The following is a 20,139-nucleotide window of genomic DNA, read 5'->3' as shown; positions in this document are numbered from 1 at the left end:
GGGGGGTCAATGTGGGGAAACTTTGAGGAAAATAGTGAAAATACATGATTTTTAAAGAACATTATCAGGCTAGGGGGGTTTCATGAAGTCCCCAAAAAAACATCTGGATCCGCCACTGGAATTGCGTTGTACTGTTAACATCAATAGTTAGAATTATATCACAATGACATTATTTGACATTATCTATTTCAGTGACTTTACTTCGACAACATATTGACATTGATTTGCACGGTTTTGATAACATGGATAAGTAAAATTATATCACAATGACATTATTTAAGATCATAGCATTCAATCACTTTACGGTGACAGCATATTGTCAGTTTTCTGCATTATAACAATATAACAATATACATAATTAGTGACATTATATCGACAAGGTTGGAAACCCGTATATGATCATAATGTTGGAGTAAAACAGAAAAGCCAGATGAAGCCGAAGTGGTTTGGCAGGTATCAAAATAACCTATTAAATACAGGTATTCCGTCTTTGCGTATTGCAGAGTTATCTTCTCTTGTGAGCAGGTATTGATTGTTACATCATTGGTTTGTGTGAGAAAATTACGTCGTTTTCTCAAAAAATGATGACGTTACTCTCACAAACATATGACGTAACAATGAACACTTGCTCACAGGAGAGGATAACTATGAAATAGGAAAAGACGGAATATACGACCGAAGTGTCGAAATCAGGTCGTCTTTGTAAACAAAATGAGAGCGCTATGCACAGCGTAGCCCGACTGCCCACATTTAATTAACATATTAAAATGCATTAATGGTGTACTCTCCCTTGATTCAATACCTTGAGTTGACATTGTCTGCATATTGCATTTATAACTGACAACTAAAGCCGCATTGAAAACAAAGTTAATTGAAATTATTGATTGTATTTGCATTGATTACTGTATTGGCTGCCATCATTGATACTCGGGCGCGCTCGCTTTATGTCAAATGCTTTATTTTGTAGTAAAAAAGCGAGGTGTTTACATATAAAGCGGGTACTGAGCCCTATTTTGAAAAGTACCTAAAATAATGTGTGTTCATATCTAACTCGAATTGTTTAGAAACTGTTTTGTTGAAAATCGTTAAACAAGTCTACCTTCAGTCTGAACCGTACGGGTCTAATGAAGTGATGAATCCGAAAAAGAACTTAAACGGCTCTTTCGAAAAATAACCAAAGAAGAAAAATAAGTAACATTATCATATTTATTCCATGTTATTAGATGTTACAGAATAAATGTCTTAATAGCGAAAATGCATAAATATATAAATTCTACGTAAATATTTGGTAAAAATTCTTTACATTTGTATATAATTAAAGCACTCAATCTATAAATGCTGGTTTTCCTCGGGGATGCAACTCGCAAACTACACAAAGACAATCCATTTCTTTAATTGAAGAACCTTGAACTTGATATGTACCTTTAGGAAACAAAAACAGTTAAATGTGTTTAATGATAATTGTTTACTATATTTTTTACATAAGTTTGCGAAATGTTAAGCTCGCGAAAATTATCAGATATACATGATATTATATAATGCATTGTCAGCTAAAAACAAATGAATTGTATCAAAGAATTCCATTAAAAAAACAAAATCTATTCACCAAGTTTCGCGAAATTTTAAGCTCGCGAAACTTATTTGATATACAGTTTATCAAATGAAATAATTAACAAAATTATCAAATCGCAAAGATAAATTCGTATTACCTATACCTTATAACGTGAGTCCATGTACAACTCTGGCCACATCTTAACGAGACTATAGATAACATTAATTTGATAAAACAGATAATTTGTAGTGCTTGCCTCCTCTCATATGCTCCGACATACCGTTTGATCACACATAGTTTGATTTGTAGCCTGAAAAGGAATAAAAACAGATAAATTACATCCGGCAAAATCCAACATAATTACTGTTGAAGGCCAGTGATACCTGCTATGGTTTTTTTATAGCGGTATTGCGGTAATTAAAACAGCATTAAGAAAGATGCAATTGCGCATGGCTCGCTATGGGAATCATGAAGCAGAAACACTGCCGAGGGGAATGTATTACGCCAAATACGACCAATTCCATCATATAGATTAGATCTTCAAAGTTAACGAATCACTAGAAATGGACTGCCTCGCGCACAAATTGTCCTCTTTCAAATTTACATAAGTGTCACGACACTTGTTTTTGTTTCCTTTTCTGTTTTATAAAACATGTACTTCGATGTATTGTCAAACAAAATTTGAATAAAACAAAGTTTAAACCAAATTGTCCTCTTCCACTATTATTTTATTTTATCAATCGCTTCGACTGTATTGCCATACGTACCTCTTATCATTCAAAAGTGTATAACTTGGTGAATCATTTTAAAACTTTTATCCAACGCACCACTAACCCTAGACTGCATTGTTTGTATCGATGAATTGAAAAGTCATCGCTTGAAGCACCGTTATACACCTTTTATAAGGTTGGTGACATTATTTTTAAATATTGCCTTAAGGATCCCTGTCCCACTGCACTAAGGTTTTTCCTATGTGTAGTAACATTCCCTAAACTTCCGTTTTATTATAACAACTATAACTATTGTGTCAGGACGCTTTCGTCAGGTAGCTCAATTGGTTAGAACGATACTTTAGCCAGCCTGCAGGTCAGGGTTTGAATCCGTATCTAACCCCGCGGTTGTTTTTTTTTGTACCCAAACATAACAATATCAACTCACATACCCAAGCATAACAGATATCAACTCACATACCCATACGTTTTTATAAAGAAGACATATACCCCTACCAATTTTTTTATAGTGTGCAGAAAAACCATGTTTTGGTCTGTCTATAACTTCGGTAAATGGTTTCTAAAAAGGAAAGGCAAACCATGCGGAACTTTCATGAAAAAAATAATATTTAAAATTAAATTGAAAGAAGCACAAACAATCAACACCTGAGCGTGGAATGTAAAAAGAACAACAGGACCATCTAGGACCCTTAACTCATTCACCCCTGAAATTTCATAATGAAGTATTCCAACCTTTGAATTGGAAGAGTTCAAATGGGTCTTCAGGGTTGTTGATTATAATATTTCGTCTTTGTCTAGTATCATTACCATTTTTTTCGAATAACTCAAATATGATTCAATGAAGCATTAAACCAACGAAGCGGCGGATCTAGCTAATATGGGTCGCAATCATATACAGAAAAATGTAAACACACGAAGTCAAACTCTGGCAGCAGGAAATTGGCAAAATGTCAAAATACCATTTTAAATCCTAGTAAGTGTTATTTTCCATTAGAGAAGGTTTTATCATTTTAATTTTGATTTTTCTCATTGCAGTGAAAACATATCATCTTTTACAGTAGACGTCCCTATTTCAATGTATTGTTTATTGTAATTTAAGCACTTTTCATGCTATACATATTGCTCTAGGTTATGCTTGCGCTATTTGAAGTGTCTGTATATAGCTTCCTATTGCATAAATTCGATAATGCGCTAACATTTGAGCCCGCAAAAATAGGTACTTTGAAATAATAAATTTGTCCCGACATTTCACTCGTCAAATTGGAATAAATGAAATATATATACTTATGTCGCCGTGAAAAGATGAACGTACGGAAATGATAAATATTTAATAATGATGACAACACACCTTTAAATTGTCTCACAGTCGTGGATCCTCTGTTTACGTAAGTACATTTCTCCTGTGCATCCGCCGCATGGGTTTGTCCTACAAAATACATGTTTGTTTGTAATTTCTACTTATTACACTTAGTTGTTAAACATGTACGAAATGACGAATCATACCGACAACTCGACTCGGCTACGCTTCGTTATTAACCGAGTCTATAAGCCCCCTCATATCGGTTCAGAACTGGCCCACGCCTCACTGGTCATACATATTATTTCTACTGTACCAAGAAAGGAAATATTAGAATTCCTCGTATTGTCTATGAAGTCCAATATTCGTTGCCCCTCACGATACCACTTACTGATACACCAGTTCAATCATTCCCCGTTGAAATATCATACCATTCTACATTGCATGAAATCATTAACAACCAAGTTCAAGTTCTTTATTAACTTTAAGTCTTGCGACTTATCAGTGTAAACATATATCAAACAGGATATTTCCATATGTACAAAAAGCCACATTGGGGTGGTTGGTGGCGCAGTGGATAGTGCACTAACTTTTCACCAAGATGTACAGGGTTCGATTCCCTGATGGTATGTGAAAAAGGAATGAGGACACCTGCCCGTTAACGCGGGTTTCCCCCAGTTACGCGGGTTTCCCCGAGTTACTCGGATTTCCCCGAGTTACTCGGTTTTCCCCCAGTTACTCAGATTTCCCCCAGTTACTCGGATTTCCCCCAGTTACTCAGATTTCCCCCAGTTACTCGGATTTCCCCAGGTTACTCGGATTTCCCCCAGTTACGCGGGTTTCCCCCAGTTACGCGGGTTTCCCCCAGTTACTCAGATTTCGTGCAACATACGGAACCTGTGCACTCCTCTATCAGAGCAAACACGATTGAGTCATGCATAAATACATTTTATATAATCCTCACCAACATCTGATAAGTTGATTAAGACATCGTGGACACGGGTTGTAGACACATGTTTCTTTTTTGATACCAGGGGGACATACTGTAAAGAGAACGTCGGATACAATTTTTAAAATTAATTTGCAAGAAAATTATTGAAATTTCCAGTTATTCCAGAATAACTAATACATGTATGGTAACCCACATTTGAAAAATTCTTACGGAATAATAAACTCGCAAAATATAAGACCTCTCGAATGTTAAACAACTAAAAGTAATTATCTTTGCAATATCACAAGTGATATAACAAAATAATCCTGGTCATAAATACCTGACAACATAACAAAGATAACATCCCCAACAAATAACAACTTGAATTTGGGGAAAATTCATTTGTCATTTAGCAATTTACTTGTGAGGGGAATCGGAGTAATGACAATTTAGCAAAAAACGCATTATTTCGATTCGATGTAATATTCATGATTGATATCATTTCTCTATAAAAAAACATGATGTATCTTTAAAGTATTTAATGGTTTTTGATTATATATTAAATATGGATATTCATCTCTTACCGTGATAACCCAGATTTACCGGACCTGTAAAATAAAATATAGCGTCAAGACGTGAAGAAAGATACATACTTCATATGGAATTAGTTGAGAATTTAGTTACTCATTATATGAAGTTTTATATTGTGAGCAAAAAGACGACACAGGAAGCTAACAAATAAACAAAAGACTAAAAAATCATAAAGATATGAATAAATATGGGAGCCATCTGTCAAATGGTACGATAGTGCCAGTCATTGCATGGATATCTTGAATGACAAATCCTCGTTCTAAAATATATATTGTATTATAACCTTATGTAAATCGTTTGCTAAAACAACACCGAGATAAACAACACAGATAATCCATGCTCAAAAACAAAAAGGGATTCAATCTTTAAAGTACAGTAGAATATTTGCTTTTGTGCAATACTCAATATTTGGTTACAGTCAAAGACAAGAAATGTTTCCCAAATTGAATACTTTTACAGATGAAAGTGATAAGAATGATGTTAAGAAAAATAAAACGGATATTTGCGAAAGAATAATCATAATATACCACCGCAAATTTAAAAACACTGTAGAGTTATCCCCAATAGCATTCATATAAGTCAAAATCACCAAGAGAAACGAAGATTTTAATATATTTTTGAGTGACGTCAAGAATATTTAGTAGTAAGGCAGATTTCGCTATTGGTCGGGACGTCATGAATAATCAATTTCCGGACATTTCAGGGTCAGTTGGCGTCCATAACGTCTTTAACAATCGCCATCATGGCTTTATATGCAAATCAGAATTTTTCAGATGGTATATCGTAGTTATACCGTCGCAAATTATTTTGATTAACCAATCAAATGTCATGTTTCATCTCAAATGAATTAGAATGATCATATATACTCACTTGGGTTGACAACGAAGTTATCTGAAAATGAAAAACAAAAACAAAAATGATTTCATAACTTTTTGCGTCAACAAAAGACATACCATCACACTACCATACACGATATCACAATTCATTGTAATTAATTAACAAAATGACTACATATTCACTATTAAAAATCGTGAATACCGACAATGATTATACCAAGAATCTTTCGTTATTCCTTTTTATACAAAGGTCGTATGATACATATGTTAGGTAGATTATTACATTACATGTTGAGTGTTGTTCACGATGAACTAATACTCTATCATCGTGAAATATTTTCCATCCCACCAACATATTGCAAGGTCTATATTCCCTGTCACTAGTATAATATAAATCCATCGGTATATTTCAAAACCGTTCGAAAATTCAATACAAAGATATGATAATGTTTATATTTATATGTATTTTTTTCAGTCCACCCGAAGACGCCCAAGTTGTCAAAAAAAACTAGCGGTCAGTCCTGTGTTCTTGTTGTTTCATTTATAATGTTTATGTAATTTTACGAGATTTACTGTACAATTAAAAATGAATATCAAAAATGTAAAATGTGATATTTAAGGAATAGTAGTTTATCAGATTATGGGTTTACAAAAGTTATTGATTACATACAATTGTACATAATGTGGTATAAATACTTATTAATGAGTAAAATACTCCACTTACCTCCGGCAGCCTTTGCTTGTTGTTGGTAAAGGGGATCTAAAAAAATCAATGAACAATCTTTACATAGTTGCGAAATACGATTTTTTTCGTATTTAGTGCGAACAAAATGTCGATAGATAATTGTAAGAATTTTTTCAGATTACTTTATGTATTCAGTAAAAAGACAAATAATTTCATATGAATAATATATATGAAAAAGAAATGTATCTAGTTCTAAGAAAAAAAATCATCTGAATAATATTACAAAATGCGTGAATGCAAAAGAAATATTTCTTCGATAGATATATTATCTGACATGTTGTATTCATAGTTACCAATATCAAACACATGATAACTCAAAATATAGTTTGTTTTTAAAGACACATTATTACAATCACCAGCATGCTAAATAAAATGTAAACTCTTGTACAGCAGACTGAAATTCATGCAAAACAAGCTACAAACAAAAATCTTAGTGATTGCTGGCCCAAGCTATCATGCAATACATAATTCTTTCACGGCACAATTGAATAAATTATTTTTGAAACGAAATTTCCACGGTACTTTACATTCAATAGTTAAGCTGTATTATGTAACTCATTATAAGTTAGGAATTTGAAAAGTGATATGAGTAAATTCTTGTCAGCTATTTAAATTGTCTGAAGTACTATTAAAACGAAAACCCAGAACAAACTGAAAAAGACCGTCACATCAAGATATGTTTTTCGTTTTGAAAATATATTTAGGGTGCTCTTTAACTGAGTTGCAGTCAATTTTCCTTAATTCTTCCACAGGTAATCCAATATCCAGCTGACATTGTCTACGTGGACAACTATTTATATGCCGTAAAGAAACCTCATTGCGTTTTGTCATGTTTCCAACTAACACTCCGATTAGCTATCAAGGTAACTATCAGCACATGCACTATTTGTGTGATATAGGACGGATTCATTTTGATGTTTAAGGGTTAGTAGCTTTCAACTAGTCTTAGCGATTACAACCAATTTGTTACGACAGACATGTTTTTCACCTTTTCTGCTAAGAACTAATGGAATTATCCAAATAAAATACCTTCAGGCGATAGTGGTTCGAACCCATGGGGAGACAACTCATGAGACAAAGCAAGTATCACGTTATGTTTATATTAATACAGTACTTTTCAACTAACGTTTAATGATTCATTTTATTGTGGCATTCTTACTTAAGCCGTGACTACTGATTGAAGAGCAAAGCCCAACCTTATTGCTGAGGATGCCATGAGCCCTTTACGGTAAAACTGTTCTTATTGGATTGTAATGTCCTTCAGAAAACACGGACAACATTCATTGTTAGTTATAGTATAACATATTTTTTTTCCTTCAAATTTTTACAAAATAGAGTGTCTCCCTATAATTCTAGACTACCTGCATACTGTTGGTCAGTTTCTAAACATATCGATAACCATAACCCTTTCAATTTTGAAGTTGACATTTGTCTTTTACTTTTTTGTTTGTTTTATGTTATATCCTTTTACACATATGTATCACCACTTTATCGGCCTGAATGACCTCTTTTGTGTTGATGGGTCGTCATGACGTAGTTAATTATAATCAATTATTGTTACTGAAGGTCTGGAAAGTACGCTGATACCTGGAATGAAAGTGTGGACATCTTTTTATTAGCGCCCTATTGTCGGTTAACATCTGGAATGCCTTTGACAAGCTTTCGAAAAACGAAACAAAAAATAATATAGCAATCAAAATGTGTTTCAGGCCGACCGACTAATTTTCGTTTAAAACAAAAAGGTCTGTTTATTGCTGTGTTGTTAGGTAATCTTTTATTACACATTTGATTATAAGGATTGACCCAAAATGGTAGTATACATTTTTCCGTTTGATAAGTCATTTCATTTAAATTGTAATGCGTACCGCTTGATCAGGAAGTTGTATACTAATACAAAAGGTAGATACAAAGGCACTTGTAAAATGTCTATGTCAGATCTTACTTATATACATATATATTTTATTATTGAACTAGTCTGTTAATCAATGTTCAACCTTAACGTGTACTTACGATGATGCAACAGAAGGATTCGTCGGGACCATAATGTACCGAATTCCTGAACCTGAATATTTAATGGTTTACATGTACCATCTTTTGCATTGAGTTTCCCCATCTCTCTTCTAACTTCCCCTGTAAATTATCCCTATTCACGTCAATATCACTAAGCTATCGTTGTTAATGTTGGTTACGTTGAAAGGTAACCCATTTATAATAAGTGTATCAAAACTTATTTCTGTCTCCCATACATTCATGTTCAATTATGTTTGTATTATGTATTACATATGTTATGTGAATAAAACAAAGTTTACACTAAACTAAAAGCACTTACATTTTAAAGCTAAAGTTGTTAGGTTAGGTTGTGTTACAAGTATTCAAGAATACATCATCTACGCCAAACGTCACCCGAAATCTAAAACAACGTACTTATCCACATGGTTCTCAGTTTATCAGCCATAGCACGTCCTCAAAAACAACAAATATAAGACATAACTCAGATATCTTGGTCTTGATAAGCATAATGACTGAATATGATGAAATATTAAATTCAGGTTTAGTTTCTATGAATTAAAGATTTTCAAAAAGGTGATATCCTTATAAATTGAAATAAATAAAAATGCAAGTCATTTTATCTAAAGCGATCATTTTAGAATTGCATTTATTACTATTTTCCAAAATACTTTAAAGAAAGATTGCACATCACGTGTTATGCACATGTACGTAGTGACACTGATTACACCTGTTCCGATAGTGCGTATATTTCATAATTGTATAGTTGTAATTATTTTTTTTGTAATGTTCCGAAAATGTTAATATTGAATTTGACAATATATGTGTTCATTATCACGAGATTATTAAAGAACATTAAATCATTTTCTTTTGAAATTTCTCAAATATAAGTTAATGACAAATCAGATTGTTTACGACTAAAGAGCTGTCATAAATAATATTTTATTTGCATCTCAAATGCATATTAAGAAAATGGTGAAATTAGTTTTCCTGTTTTAACCATGTTCATTAAAAAGGTAAGGTTTAAAAATGAAAACAATTGTTTGTGTCACAATCGTCGTCCTGACATTCAAGCTTGTATATTATCGAGTGTTATCATAGATCATAGTTAGAACCTTTGACTGTAAGTTATCATAGGATAACATTCATACAAAGTAACTACCACAACTGAATTTCATGATCTGAGACCAAAATCAAGCTATAGGATTTTGTGTTCAATGTTTTTACCATCAAATTATTTAAGAAACAAAATCTATCAGTTTTGTTTATGATTCTAGTATAAAGATTCCCTCTGTCTTACCTAATCCTTGTAAAAACGATGGTGGAACTATGTTTGCCATTCCGAAATTTGATTGCGGTGCGCGTGATTTGTTTTGCGACCTGTGTCTATTTCGTCTTGATTTCCGTACGGGCCGTGGAGGCATAGTGGGCGGGTAGGTTGGTACAGGTTGAGTTGGAGCAGGTCTTGTTGGCGATCCCCGACCTCCTCCGGAATTCCCACGTCCAGCGATAGGAGGTGACCGAGAGCTTCCTACAGATTTTGAACGATTTGAGAGTCCTGTATCACGATTTCGAGAAGAAGATGTTGGATTTGCGGACGTCGGAGGAGCCTGAAGACTATTTCTAGACCGCGCCATATTGTTGAACCTTGAAGGGAATCTTACCGGTGTGGGTTGGGTATTACCCCAGTTTTGACCACCACCGAAGTTAGCCTGTGTTCCTATGGTAGTCGGCACCCATGTTGGCGTGGGCACGCTACCTGTTTGGGTCGAAAATGTTGCAAATAAAAAATTGTGTGAAACACCCTTTTTATGTTTCTTAAACAACAAACCATGTTATTGTAATTGTTCATTCGTAAAAAAAAAAAAAAAAAAAGATTATCCCCGGGTAAAATGACTGAATCACCAGATTAGTCTGAAGCCCTCATCTAATATCACGAACAGATGAAGAAGGCAACAGGTCCCATGGTTATACCATTACATATTTTAAGGGGGGTCCAGGATAATTTTAGAATTGTTAAGCCTTGTTATTGCATAAGAGCTGCATTTAATCCACCTATTACTATATTGTGTCACTGACTAATTAATAAAAGAGCAGTTTCCATTCACATTATGTAAGACAATGTTTTGGAAGGCCTGTATTACCATTTACTTAATTTGAAACAAGCTTATATTGCTAAATATTGGAGAGAAGACATTAAGGTTGTTTGGTACTACAGTGGACAGCACACTCGTCTTTCATCAAGACGGTCTAGGTTCGATTCCCTGAAACTGCCCGTCAGTGCATGCTTTCCATTGGTACTCCACCGCGCTGGCAACTTGGCAAACATGCATGTATGTAATAGACAATTTACACCAGATTCGTAGTTATTATCAATAAAAGAATGTTCATTTTTTTGCAATGAAGAAAAAGAAAGTATATTAATAAAAATAAAAATAAATCCTTAGTATATTATTATGCGTATAGTGCACTTGATAAACCATTTATCATAGGTGTATTTTATACATTCACGAACAAGAAAAAAGCAGACAGACGCATGCACTTTGCATAATTACAAGACACAAATCCAGAACTGGAAGTGATTGGTAATATCAGTATGGCTTATAATGCTTAACAATGACATTGTGCCACAAAGTATATGCTTCTAAGATTGAACATTATTATAAATATATATCAGCAATATATAAATCATAGACATAATTTGTAAATGCCGTGTGCAGAGTATAATTGCATAAATAATGCTTTAGTAATATAGACCTTGTGCTGTTTATATAAAGTATGCTTCAATATATAATTAATTCCATATAGTTATTTTATATATAAATAATGTTATACAGATATACATTATTTATTTATATTTTTGTGTATCATACATACTGAATTGGGCATTATTGGTGTTTTGAGATTGTTGCCATCTTTGCTGAATCTGGTTTGTTAGCATATTGCGGAGAAACCAGTCCGCAAAACCTATTTTTGAATACGAAATAAATCGATTGAGTTCTAGTCCATATATATGACATAACATTATAACATTCTAAGGATCCAACGTTGATACGTTATCAACCCCGATAACAACATTATGATATACTCTTGTACATATACAAATATATATCAGAATGTTTCGTGAAATAGAAATATTCATGCATACCGTATACCATAGTTTGAATAAACCTGACGTTATAAAGATTGTAAAAATGAATATCGTTATATGATACCCTCAATTATTTTTGAAATTACTAGACAATAAGTCTACTGACTTTAAGAAAGACAAATTCAATGAAGTGCGCTGATTAAAATCTTTTAAAAGACTTATTAATGTGGAGCATTTAGGTTCAATCGATATATGTATCATAATGTGTTTGTTCAAAGAACTGCTAACTATTCAGATGGAGACAGTGGAAACTAACGTAAAGCATGTAACGACATATAATAATGATGACGTCAACAGTTAGGTTATGCCATTCATGTCTTATATAAATACCATCTGAATGCGCAAGGGATATATGGTGGCAATAACTTATAATGGTAACCGTAGGAATCAGTTGGGCCATGGCATTCATGTCTTATTTGAATGCTGTCTGAATGTGGTAGGAATAAATATTGCAATTACATACGTGGTAACCGTAGTAAGCAGTTGAGCCATGAAAATTCATAGCTTATATGAATGCTGTCTGAATGTGGTAGGAATAAATAGTGGCAATTACATACGTGGTAACCGTAGTAAGCAGTTGAGCCATGGAAATTCAAAGCTTATATGAATGCTGTCTGAATGTGGTAGGGATATATAGTGGCATTACCATACAACGGTAAAATCAAGGAGGTAACATTTTGTTTAAGGGTTAATTTGTTATCGCATATACTTGGTTGGACGATGTGTCATACGCACTTGAAACTGCAATGAGGAAGTCTGTATCAAACGCATGGATATTTATGAAACACTCTGCATATTTACAATCAATTATATGATAATCTAAATATTTGCGGGCAAAGAAAGACAAACTGGTAAATATTTAGCATTATTCTGTTAGTTTAAAATACATGTTTTTCTTCGTTTTATATATATTTTGTCTAAAAGTATTGATTTAGAAAACAGAAGAAAAAAAATATCCCGTTTGCAAACTCAGAAATTTGATATTCTTAAATAGTATGCTGTAAAAGGGGCACTGTTCGCATTGTGACTCTTAAAACGTATTGTGGTTGAAAATGTTTGTGCTGGAAATAGTTATGAACTTTTTATTTTTTATATCCAAACGAACTTGTGTTAGATATAAATTGACGCTCGCACGTGAATATTTTCATGATACACAACGCAAAAATCGAGATCATTTCCACAACGCGAAAACTTCCACTTTTAAATATATGATTCTTAATAACTGCAAATACCGCAAAGTAAGAGAAAACATATTCATATGAGTGTCATTACTAAGCAAGAAAGTAGGAAACGACCTACCTCGATTTTGTGATCCCCATCCTGCCTGTCTCTTTTCTCGTTTGTGTATATCTGAAATGAATAAAAATTCACATTTATCACATAGTGTACTGTGTTATCCAGTGAACGTACCCATATCGTATTATTTTTTGGTATTAACCCATGTAATATGACATGTCAGCCGTGTGAATGGTTGTACGTTTCAATTGTTGCAACTGTGACGTCACGCCTAGGACAAGTACATGACGTCACAAACTTACGCACTGTAGTCATAATGGCGTCTTTTTACATTTCAAGGTTGCATGAAAATTGTCGTTTTACACGAATAAATGCCAAAAAAACTTGCTTATGTGATAAAAACGGTCTTACACTCGATTTCATTTCATATGAAATGTATGAAACTCGTCACGAATTTTCATTTTAGCTCGCTAGAGTCTTAAACTCGTTTCATAAATTTCATAAGAAATGGAAACGAGTGTAATATCCTATATGTAAGCACTGCCTATCAACATTTACAGTTACACACAAAAACAATTCACGCATTGTATATTGTAAATGCTTAGTTTGGTTTGAACACAAAGAGGAATTGGAAGCTTATTGTTGCGAGCTTTCATAAACGTCTGTTTCCTTTGTCAAGTAAAGTGTTTCAATGGGCGGTTTTTCGACTCGAAACCGCTGAAAGCGACTCACTAACCAACAGTGTCAGCAATTAAAATATTCAGGAAGGCAATATCATAACCTAAGGGCAGTTGCCAGTTCAGATCTGACCTGTTATTGCAATTTCGGTAATTCATGTGACCCCTTTTGCTAGCAAATGTACACACGTTAGTGATACCTATGTTTTTGCATCTTCAGTAATATTCATCAGTTTTGAATTATGTAGTACCAACGTTTTACTTTATACATAAACCATGTACGCATTGAACGTGTCGCAACGTTGTAAGACCAACTGGTTCCTTTGTCAAACTATAGGTCATCGCTTGATAAAATCATCATTCGGTCTTGAGACGTTGCGACACTTTTATTGTTTGTGTATGAAATAAAACTTTGATATTCCAAGTATTATATCTGTCAACAATATATTAATTTTGTATGGAATTTGAACAGTGTAAAACAATATTTTGTATCATTGTTCCTGCATGCGTGGTATCATCTCAAACTATTTCACATCCTAAGTTCGGGTAAGAAATTACTATGCATGTTTTATTTACTATTTTGTTTGACATAGATACATACAGAATTGGTTTCCGTGTAGATGTTTTCCCCTCGTAGGCCTAACGTAGGTTAAAAATAATTTACATTTTTGAATTGTGATTTTATTATAAACAATGTTTACACTAAGAAGTATTTGAACTAGTTGAGTTTTAAGAATAAGATAGAAAATAATTGTTTGTAATTATCAACTATCTCGTAAAGAACTTATACAGCGAAACAATCAACAACGATATCTTTGTAACATTGTATTGTTAGCCTACTATTCAAGACAATTCACAATAATGCATGCATCACTTGACCGTTTGCCCATTAAGGAGGAATGGGTTTTAGTTTTTCGTTCTGTGATGTTTTGTAACTATGTTAATATAAGGATACTAAGAACAAGAGGCCCAGAGGGCCTGTATCGCTAACCTGGATATCTAATCAATCATGGCAAAATATTCTCCAAATGAGATCAAAGGAAATATGCCAGACCCCAAACCAATCCTTGTAGCATATCTGTATTAGAGTTTTCATGCCCAACAATTTAATGTATGGTTATGGGATGGGGATCTCAACCGTTTGAAGGTTATGACCCAGGGGTTAAGTCTGCAAAGGTGGGGCAGACCCTGGGATCAATTCTAATTCATGGCTGCATTAGTCTCTTTATGCCCAACAATTGTATATATAGTTTTGGGGTGGGGATCTCAACCGTTTCAAAGTTATGACCCAGGGACTATGCCTTTACGGGTGGGGCCAGACCCTAGGGCCATCCTGGAAGCAACTGGAGGGCAGCCCCACCATTTGTAAAATTTTGAATCGCCACCACCTAGGAATGCTTCAAATCAAATTTGGTTGATATCCATCTCTTAGTTCCAGAGAAGAAGTCGCTTAAAGCAATATAGTCAAATTGCCCACTTTTTGGCCCGCCCCTCAGCCCCCTGAGGGGTCAGCCTCACGATGTGTACAATTTGGAATCCCCACCACTTAGGGAGGCTTCCAGTCAAATATGGTTGATATCCAATTCCTAGTTCCAGAGAAGAAGTCGCTCAAAGCAACAAGGCCAAATTGACCCCTGTTGGCCCCGCCCCTAAGGCCCCTGGGGGGCCAGCCCCACTATTGTACAATTTTGAATCCCCACCACCTAGTGATGCTTCCAGTCAAATTTCGTTAAATTCCAATCAGTGGTTAAGAAGAAGTCGTTCAAAGAAATTGTTGACATATAGACGACGGACGGCTAAATATTTTGGTAAACTGCAATTTTTCAATTGAAAATTTATCATTATGAATAATTCTACTTTTAGAAACATTGGAACCATCGGAATTGAATACAACACAGTAATAAATTTGTCTCTACTCATTCTTATGTCATGTACATGACTTATAGGTAGAAACAACCCTCTTTGTTATAATAAATGTTAACTCACGATTCAGGAAAATTCACACCAATTAATGTGTGTCTTGACCTTTTTGTGCTTTAAGGAAACACGTGGTTTAGTTTTTCGTTTATTATGTCCTCTGTCAAAGTTTTGTGACCGATGTCTTCCTATACTGACACGAAATATACGTAGTTTGTCATCTTTAAGGGTCTAGGTGGCATACCAGCAAGCAAATGGATTATGTGTTATATATGCATTTTATCATGTGTTGCTGTTGATGTATTTATCCAGGAAAGAAACCATAACGGAGTCATGCATATCTTTGAGAAAAAAACAAGATGTAGGCTCAATCGTGAAATAAGTGTGTCTCTATGAATTATGAAAGATGCCTTTACTTAATTCGGCTCACGAAGGCTTAGTGAGTTGTTTTCAGTGGTTAAGAGCCGAGACACCGGCCATTTGTACTCTTTCTTTGACAAAGGAAACAGAAAAAGACACGAGGATATTTTAGGAGTCACATAACCCTCTAAAATTATAAATATTTCTCACATTCCAAGGCATAATACGCGACATAAAAGCTAAACGTTTTTGAAAAACGGTGTGTAAAAGTTCAAAAAGGAAAGAAAACTTAATAAAATTTTATAATTCATTGGACATTTGTACAAATGATAATTTAAGAATGTGTTGACTCCTTCTGCGAGATTAACACTTATTTTTGAAAATGGAAAATACTCATACATTTACTACATAAACTACTTCTCATGAAACAGAAGTTCATATTAAACATACTTCCCAACTACTATGTTATTGTTATTAACAACGTTTTGATAAGAACTACCTTCAACACAAAGATTTATATAGGAACTAATCAGGTTTTGACAAAAAGTGGAGACCCATATATCCCATCATGTACAACAGCTGTAGAACAATCGTCTCTCTGGAGGTCATTTACCTAGGATAAATGCTTTTATCATTGGTCTAATTTATCGTGGTTTTGTTTAACAGCATTTTAGTGGTATTTCATGTTGTTTATGTCGCTACAGAGATGTGTTTCATACGTATATTGTTATTCTCTTAACGTATTCATTGCGAATCTATTGTCCCTTTAATATGCGTAGCTATAAAAACAGACATTATATTCTTTTACGAGATTTGGGTTATTTTCAGTCGTTTGATCTAACGCATGTTTTATCATATAACGGTAGAAAAGTGACATCAAGTCGACTAAGTATGTCAGTACAAAGCATGTCTTGCAACATCAAAAGTTATTCTGAATTGTTTGAACATACACGCAGGTGTATCTGCATGAACCCCTATATTCATAAAACACTTGTTTGGTGTATCATACAGTTCACTGAATTATGAATCGTGCATTACACTAAAATAATTGATTGCGAAAGGAGGTATCTATCACACTAGTTTTTGCGTCACATAATCCTACTACGTACACATGTTTAATAATACCAAGCGGAGTTGTGATTGGCTTAGGGTTTCCATTATTTCACTTGTGACGTCTTAACTTCGTGACGTCACTGACCTCTGTAGGTATTGTGACGATATCAAAGAGAAACTTTTGGAGCCTTAATTTTGATATTCTAGATCTCAAGATAGCAAAAAAAAAAAAATGTTGTTTCATACATATTTGCAACAAGTCTTGGTTGTATGATACACAGAATCTCATACTTTCATATCAGAATGAATCTCCTAACGATGTTTAATTACAAATATCCAGAGGCTTATCAATACATAAATAAAAATTCCATAGACTCATTCCATGAAAGTAAGAGACAATCGTGAAAAAACAAGCTGTATAAAAAAAAACTACAACAACAACACATTCGGGATTCGTATGCTTCGTTGGATATTAAGCTAAAACGTTTGCCTTTCGATACTGGTCGATCATTTGTTTAGCGTCTGGATCAACAAAGCAATAAGTTTTCTAAAACAAAGTCCACAAATGTATAATACAAAGATATAGTGTTTCCATGATTAGATATTTACCTTTGGTCGCTGTAACAGCACCTGTCAAAAGAAAAGAACACTCATTTAAAGTCATATGCATTTTAAACTTATTTGTTTTTGTTATTGCCACGGTTATGAAAAATTTAAATCATTTAAGCGTTTATAATAAATGACGAACATATACTTAAAACAAATAGCGTTTAACCCCCAACCCCACCCACATCCTTCAGCTTTATATATGTCATAAATATGATCGCAAATGAAAAAATAGATGATACGACCGAAATTAAAACGAAGACCATTAGATTTTCAATTAACCGTCATTATTTAAGTTTATTTCTACACACTACAAAAAGAAATGTTTCAGTGTCATTGTGAAGCTACACCTTTTCCAAATTCGACTTTCGTGAGCATGTCACTTGAAACAAACATTTAGCTGATGCCAGGCTGTTCAAGTTACGTAGTTTACACTGATGATACTTTTGCATTTGGTGCAGAGTAGTTCATCTTTTGCATACTGGTACCTAAAACTGTTTTACAAAATTGCATAAGTACAATCTGAAGTGTGTGTCAAGATGTTAGATTCTGATGGTCGATTTCCTAGTCACCAAGGTAGGCCACAACATTGATGACCAAAATAATGTCTTTGGATAATGGCACGGTACATGTACAAACGGGGGTGCCAGCGTTTCAGTTGACAAACGAAATGGAATGAAGACGCTATTAAAACGCAGTGAGAACGGAATGAAAACAGAATGAAACAAGACCTTAAAGTAATGGAACGAAAATAATATTTACACACACACTGGATTATAATTGTTTGCCCCTAGCACCACCGATGAGTCATATAATGTAAAAATGGCTGTTTGGTGTAGTGCAATTCATTTTGGGCATACTGTATCTATCATCAACTTTTATAAGTGCAAACACTAGTTTGTGTCTTTCGTTGATCATTCAACCTACAAGATGATAGCTTCTGCTTGTGGATTTCTTAGTTCCCGGGGTTTGCCGAAACATTGATGTCAGAAATAACCTCCCTGAGTAGTGTCACGGTAAATGATATACGCACTCAGCTCATGTTTACTTTCAAATTAACCATACTCCTGCAATTTTTGAATTATCTATGACCAATAGGTAATATGCATCTTCCCTGCTGTTCTAGGTCAAAAGAAATTTGGACCGATTTTGATTGTGATTTTGTGCTCTCCAGGAATCTGCGATACCTTCTAGACGGACGAATCAGCTGTATGGGCAATGTCACTCATTGCTGACATACTGTTTCTATTAACAAATTGTATACGGCCTTCAGATGTGTATGTCTCATGTTCATCTTTATTATGAAATAGTTATATGCATGTCATTTAAATGTATACTATACACAGGCAAACTGTCTCCCAGTCATATTTTCACTCTTCGACGAAAACAATATCAAGTTTCGCAAAATATTAATGCCCCCTTCAGATAATACATTGTACTATGTATATTGTGCTATTTGCTTTGATAATACAGTCGCCCTCATTTGAGCGAAAAAGACAAAATTTAAAATCAACTAAAAATATGTTTCAAACATAGCATATTCGACAATAAACACCAAGGTTTATTTGTGTATTGAACTCATATTGAAATTCTGCTATTAAAATTGCCAAACTAAATTTATCTAAAGATATGTTTACATTTAAGTCAGGATGCACGTAGGGAAAAACAGCAAGATGATGTGATAACAAAATAAGTAATAAGTAATCTGTAAGTAGTGAAAAAAATAGTTTTTTTAAAATAAGTTTAATTTACTTTTACGTTTTCTCATACATTAAACTGAAATAACGAACTTCCCTTTTAAAATCATTATCAGTGAACTTTTAACAGCTTTTATAAAATTTAAAACATACAAAATAGATTGAAATATTGTTCGAGCTTTTTTAAATGCCCTCTTGACTAAAACCAATAAAAAGAAACAATGCAAAATCAGAATCAAAACTGGCTTTTGGCTAAAAAGTGAAAATTACCGTGCAATCGAAACATGTGTAATGCTAGTAGTAGAACAGTTTAAAAAAGAAGAAAAGAAACAATTAAAAAAATGTCCGATAAAGTAAATATTTCAAATACAATACGAGTTTGTGAGAAATTAACATCAACATAACACTTACTTACCAAATATCAACAGGACGGTTACCAGCGTGGCCTTCATTTTACCTATATCCCTCTACTGTATCAGATGCGTCTACAGCGAACTGGACACAGTTAACTAGATTTTGCACGTGTCACGTGACTTATTTTGACAGGCGAATATCGCTGATGACATAATGTCTCACTTCCCGTACAGAGTACGACGCTGCACTGGTCGACACGCTATCATCGCTGTCATTATTTGACCATTTTATTGGAGTTCGGTTATAAATAGGCCATTTCCAACAAACTTTACACTCGTTCCTATTATTTCATCTCCTTTTGTACATTTTATAGGCGCTTTGTCATATAGGCCGGACAT

At 34.0% G+C, this 20,139-nt stretch overlaps 1 protein-coding gene across 3 annotated transcripts; it reads right to left on the bottom strand.

The window, feature by feature from the left end:
* Window positions 1-1,202: 1,202 nt before the first annotated feature.
* Window positions 1,203-19,888, bottom strand: LOC110452388. 3 transcript variants are annotated; one of them, XR_002463186.1, is made up of 12 exons: window positions 19,803-19,888; window positions 17,694-17,714; window positions 13,141-13,191; window positions 9,991-10,449; window positions 9,108-9,146; window positions 6,663-6,698; window positions 5,973-5,993; window positions 5,096-5,119; window positions 4,545-4,623; window positions 3,632-3,709; window positions 1,809-1,862; window positions 1,203-1,422 (listed from the first exon to the last, which is right to left on the bottom strand). XR_002463186.1 is itself a non-coding variant. In XM_021500888.1 (12 exons), exons 1-10 carry the CDS (start codon window positions 19,837-19,839, stop codon window positions 3,634-3,636), a joined length of 843 nt encoding a protein of 280 aa, XP_021356563.1. In that variant the 5' UTR covers window positions 19,840-19,888; the 3' UTR covers window positions 1,203-1,422; window positions 1,833-1,862; window positions 3,632-3,633. The 3 variants fall into 3 exon arrangements, 2 of the variants coding, with proteins under 2 accessions (XP_021356563.1, XP_021356561.1); XM_021500888.1 differs by having other exon boundaries at window positions 1,833-1,862; XM_021500886.1 differs by lacking the exon at window positions 1,203-1,422 and having other exon boundaries at window positions 1,432-1,862.
* Window positions 19,889-20,139: the final 251 nt, after the last annotated feature.

The sequence above is a fragment of the Mizuhopecten yessoensis genome, unplaced genomic scaffold, assembly GCF_002113885.1.
Source record: "Mizuhopecten yessoensis strain PY_sf001 unplaced genomic scaffold, ASM211388v2 scaffold6647, whole genome shotgun sequence".
NCBI lineage: Eukaryota > Metazoa > Mollusca > Bivalvia > Pectinida > Pectinidae > Mizuhopecten > Mizuhopecten yessoensis.
Note: the sequence above shows the minus strand (reverse complement) of the source record. Positions and strands in the feature narration are given on the sequence as shown.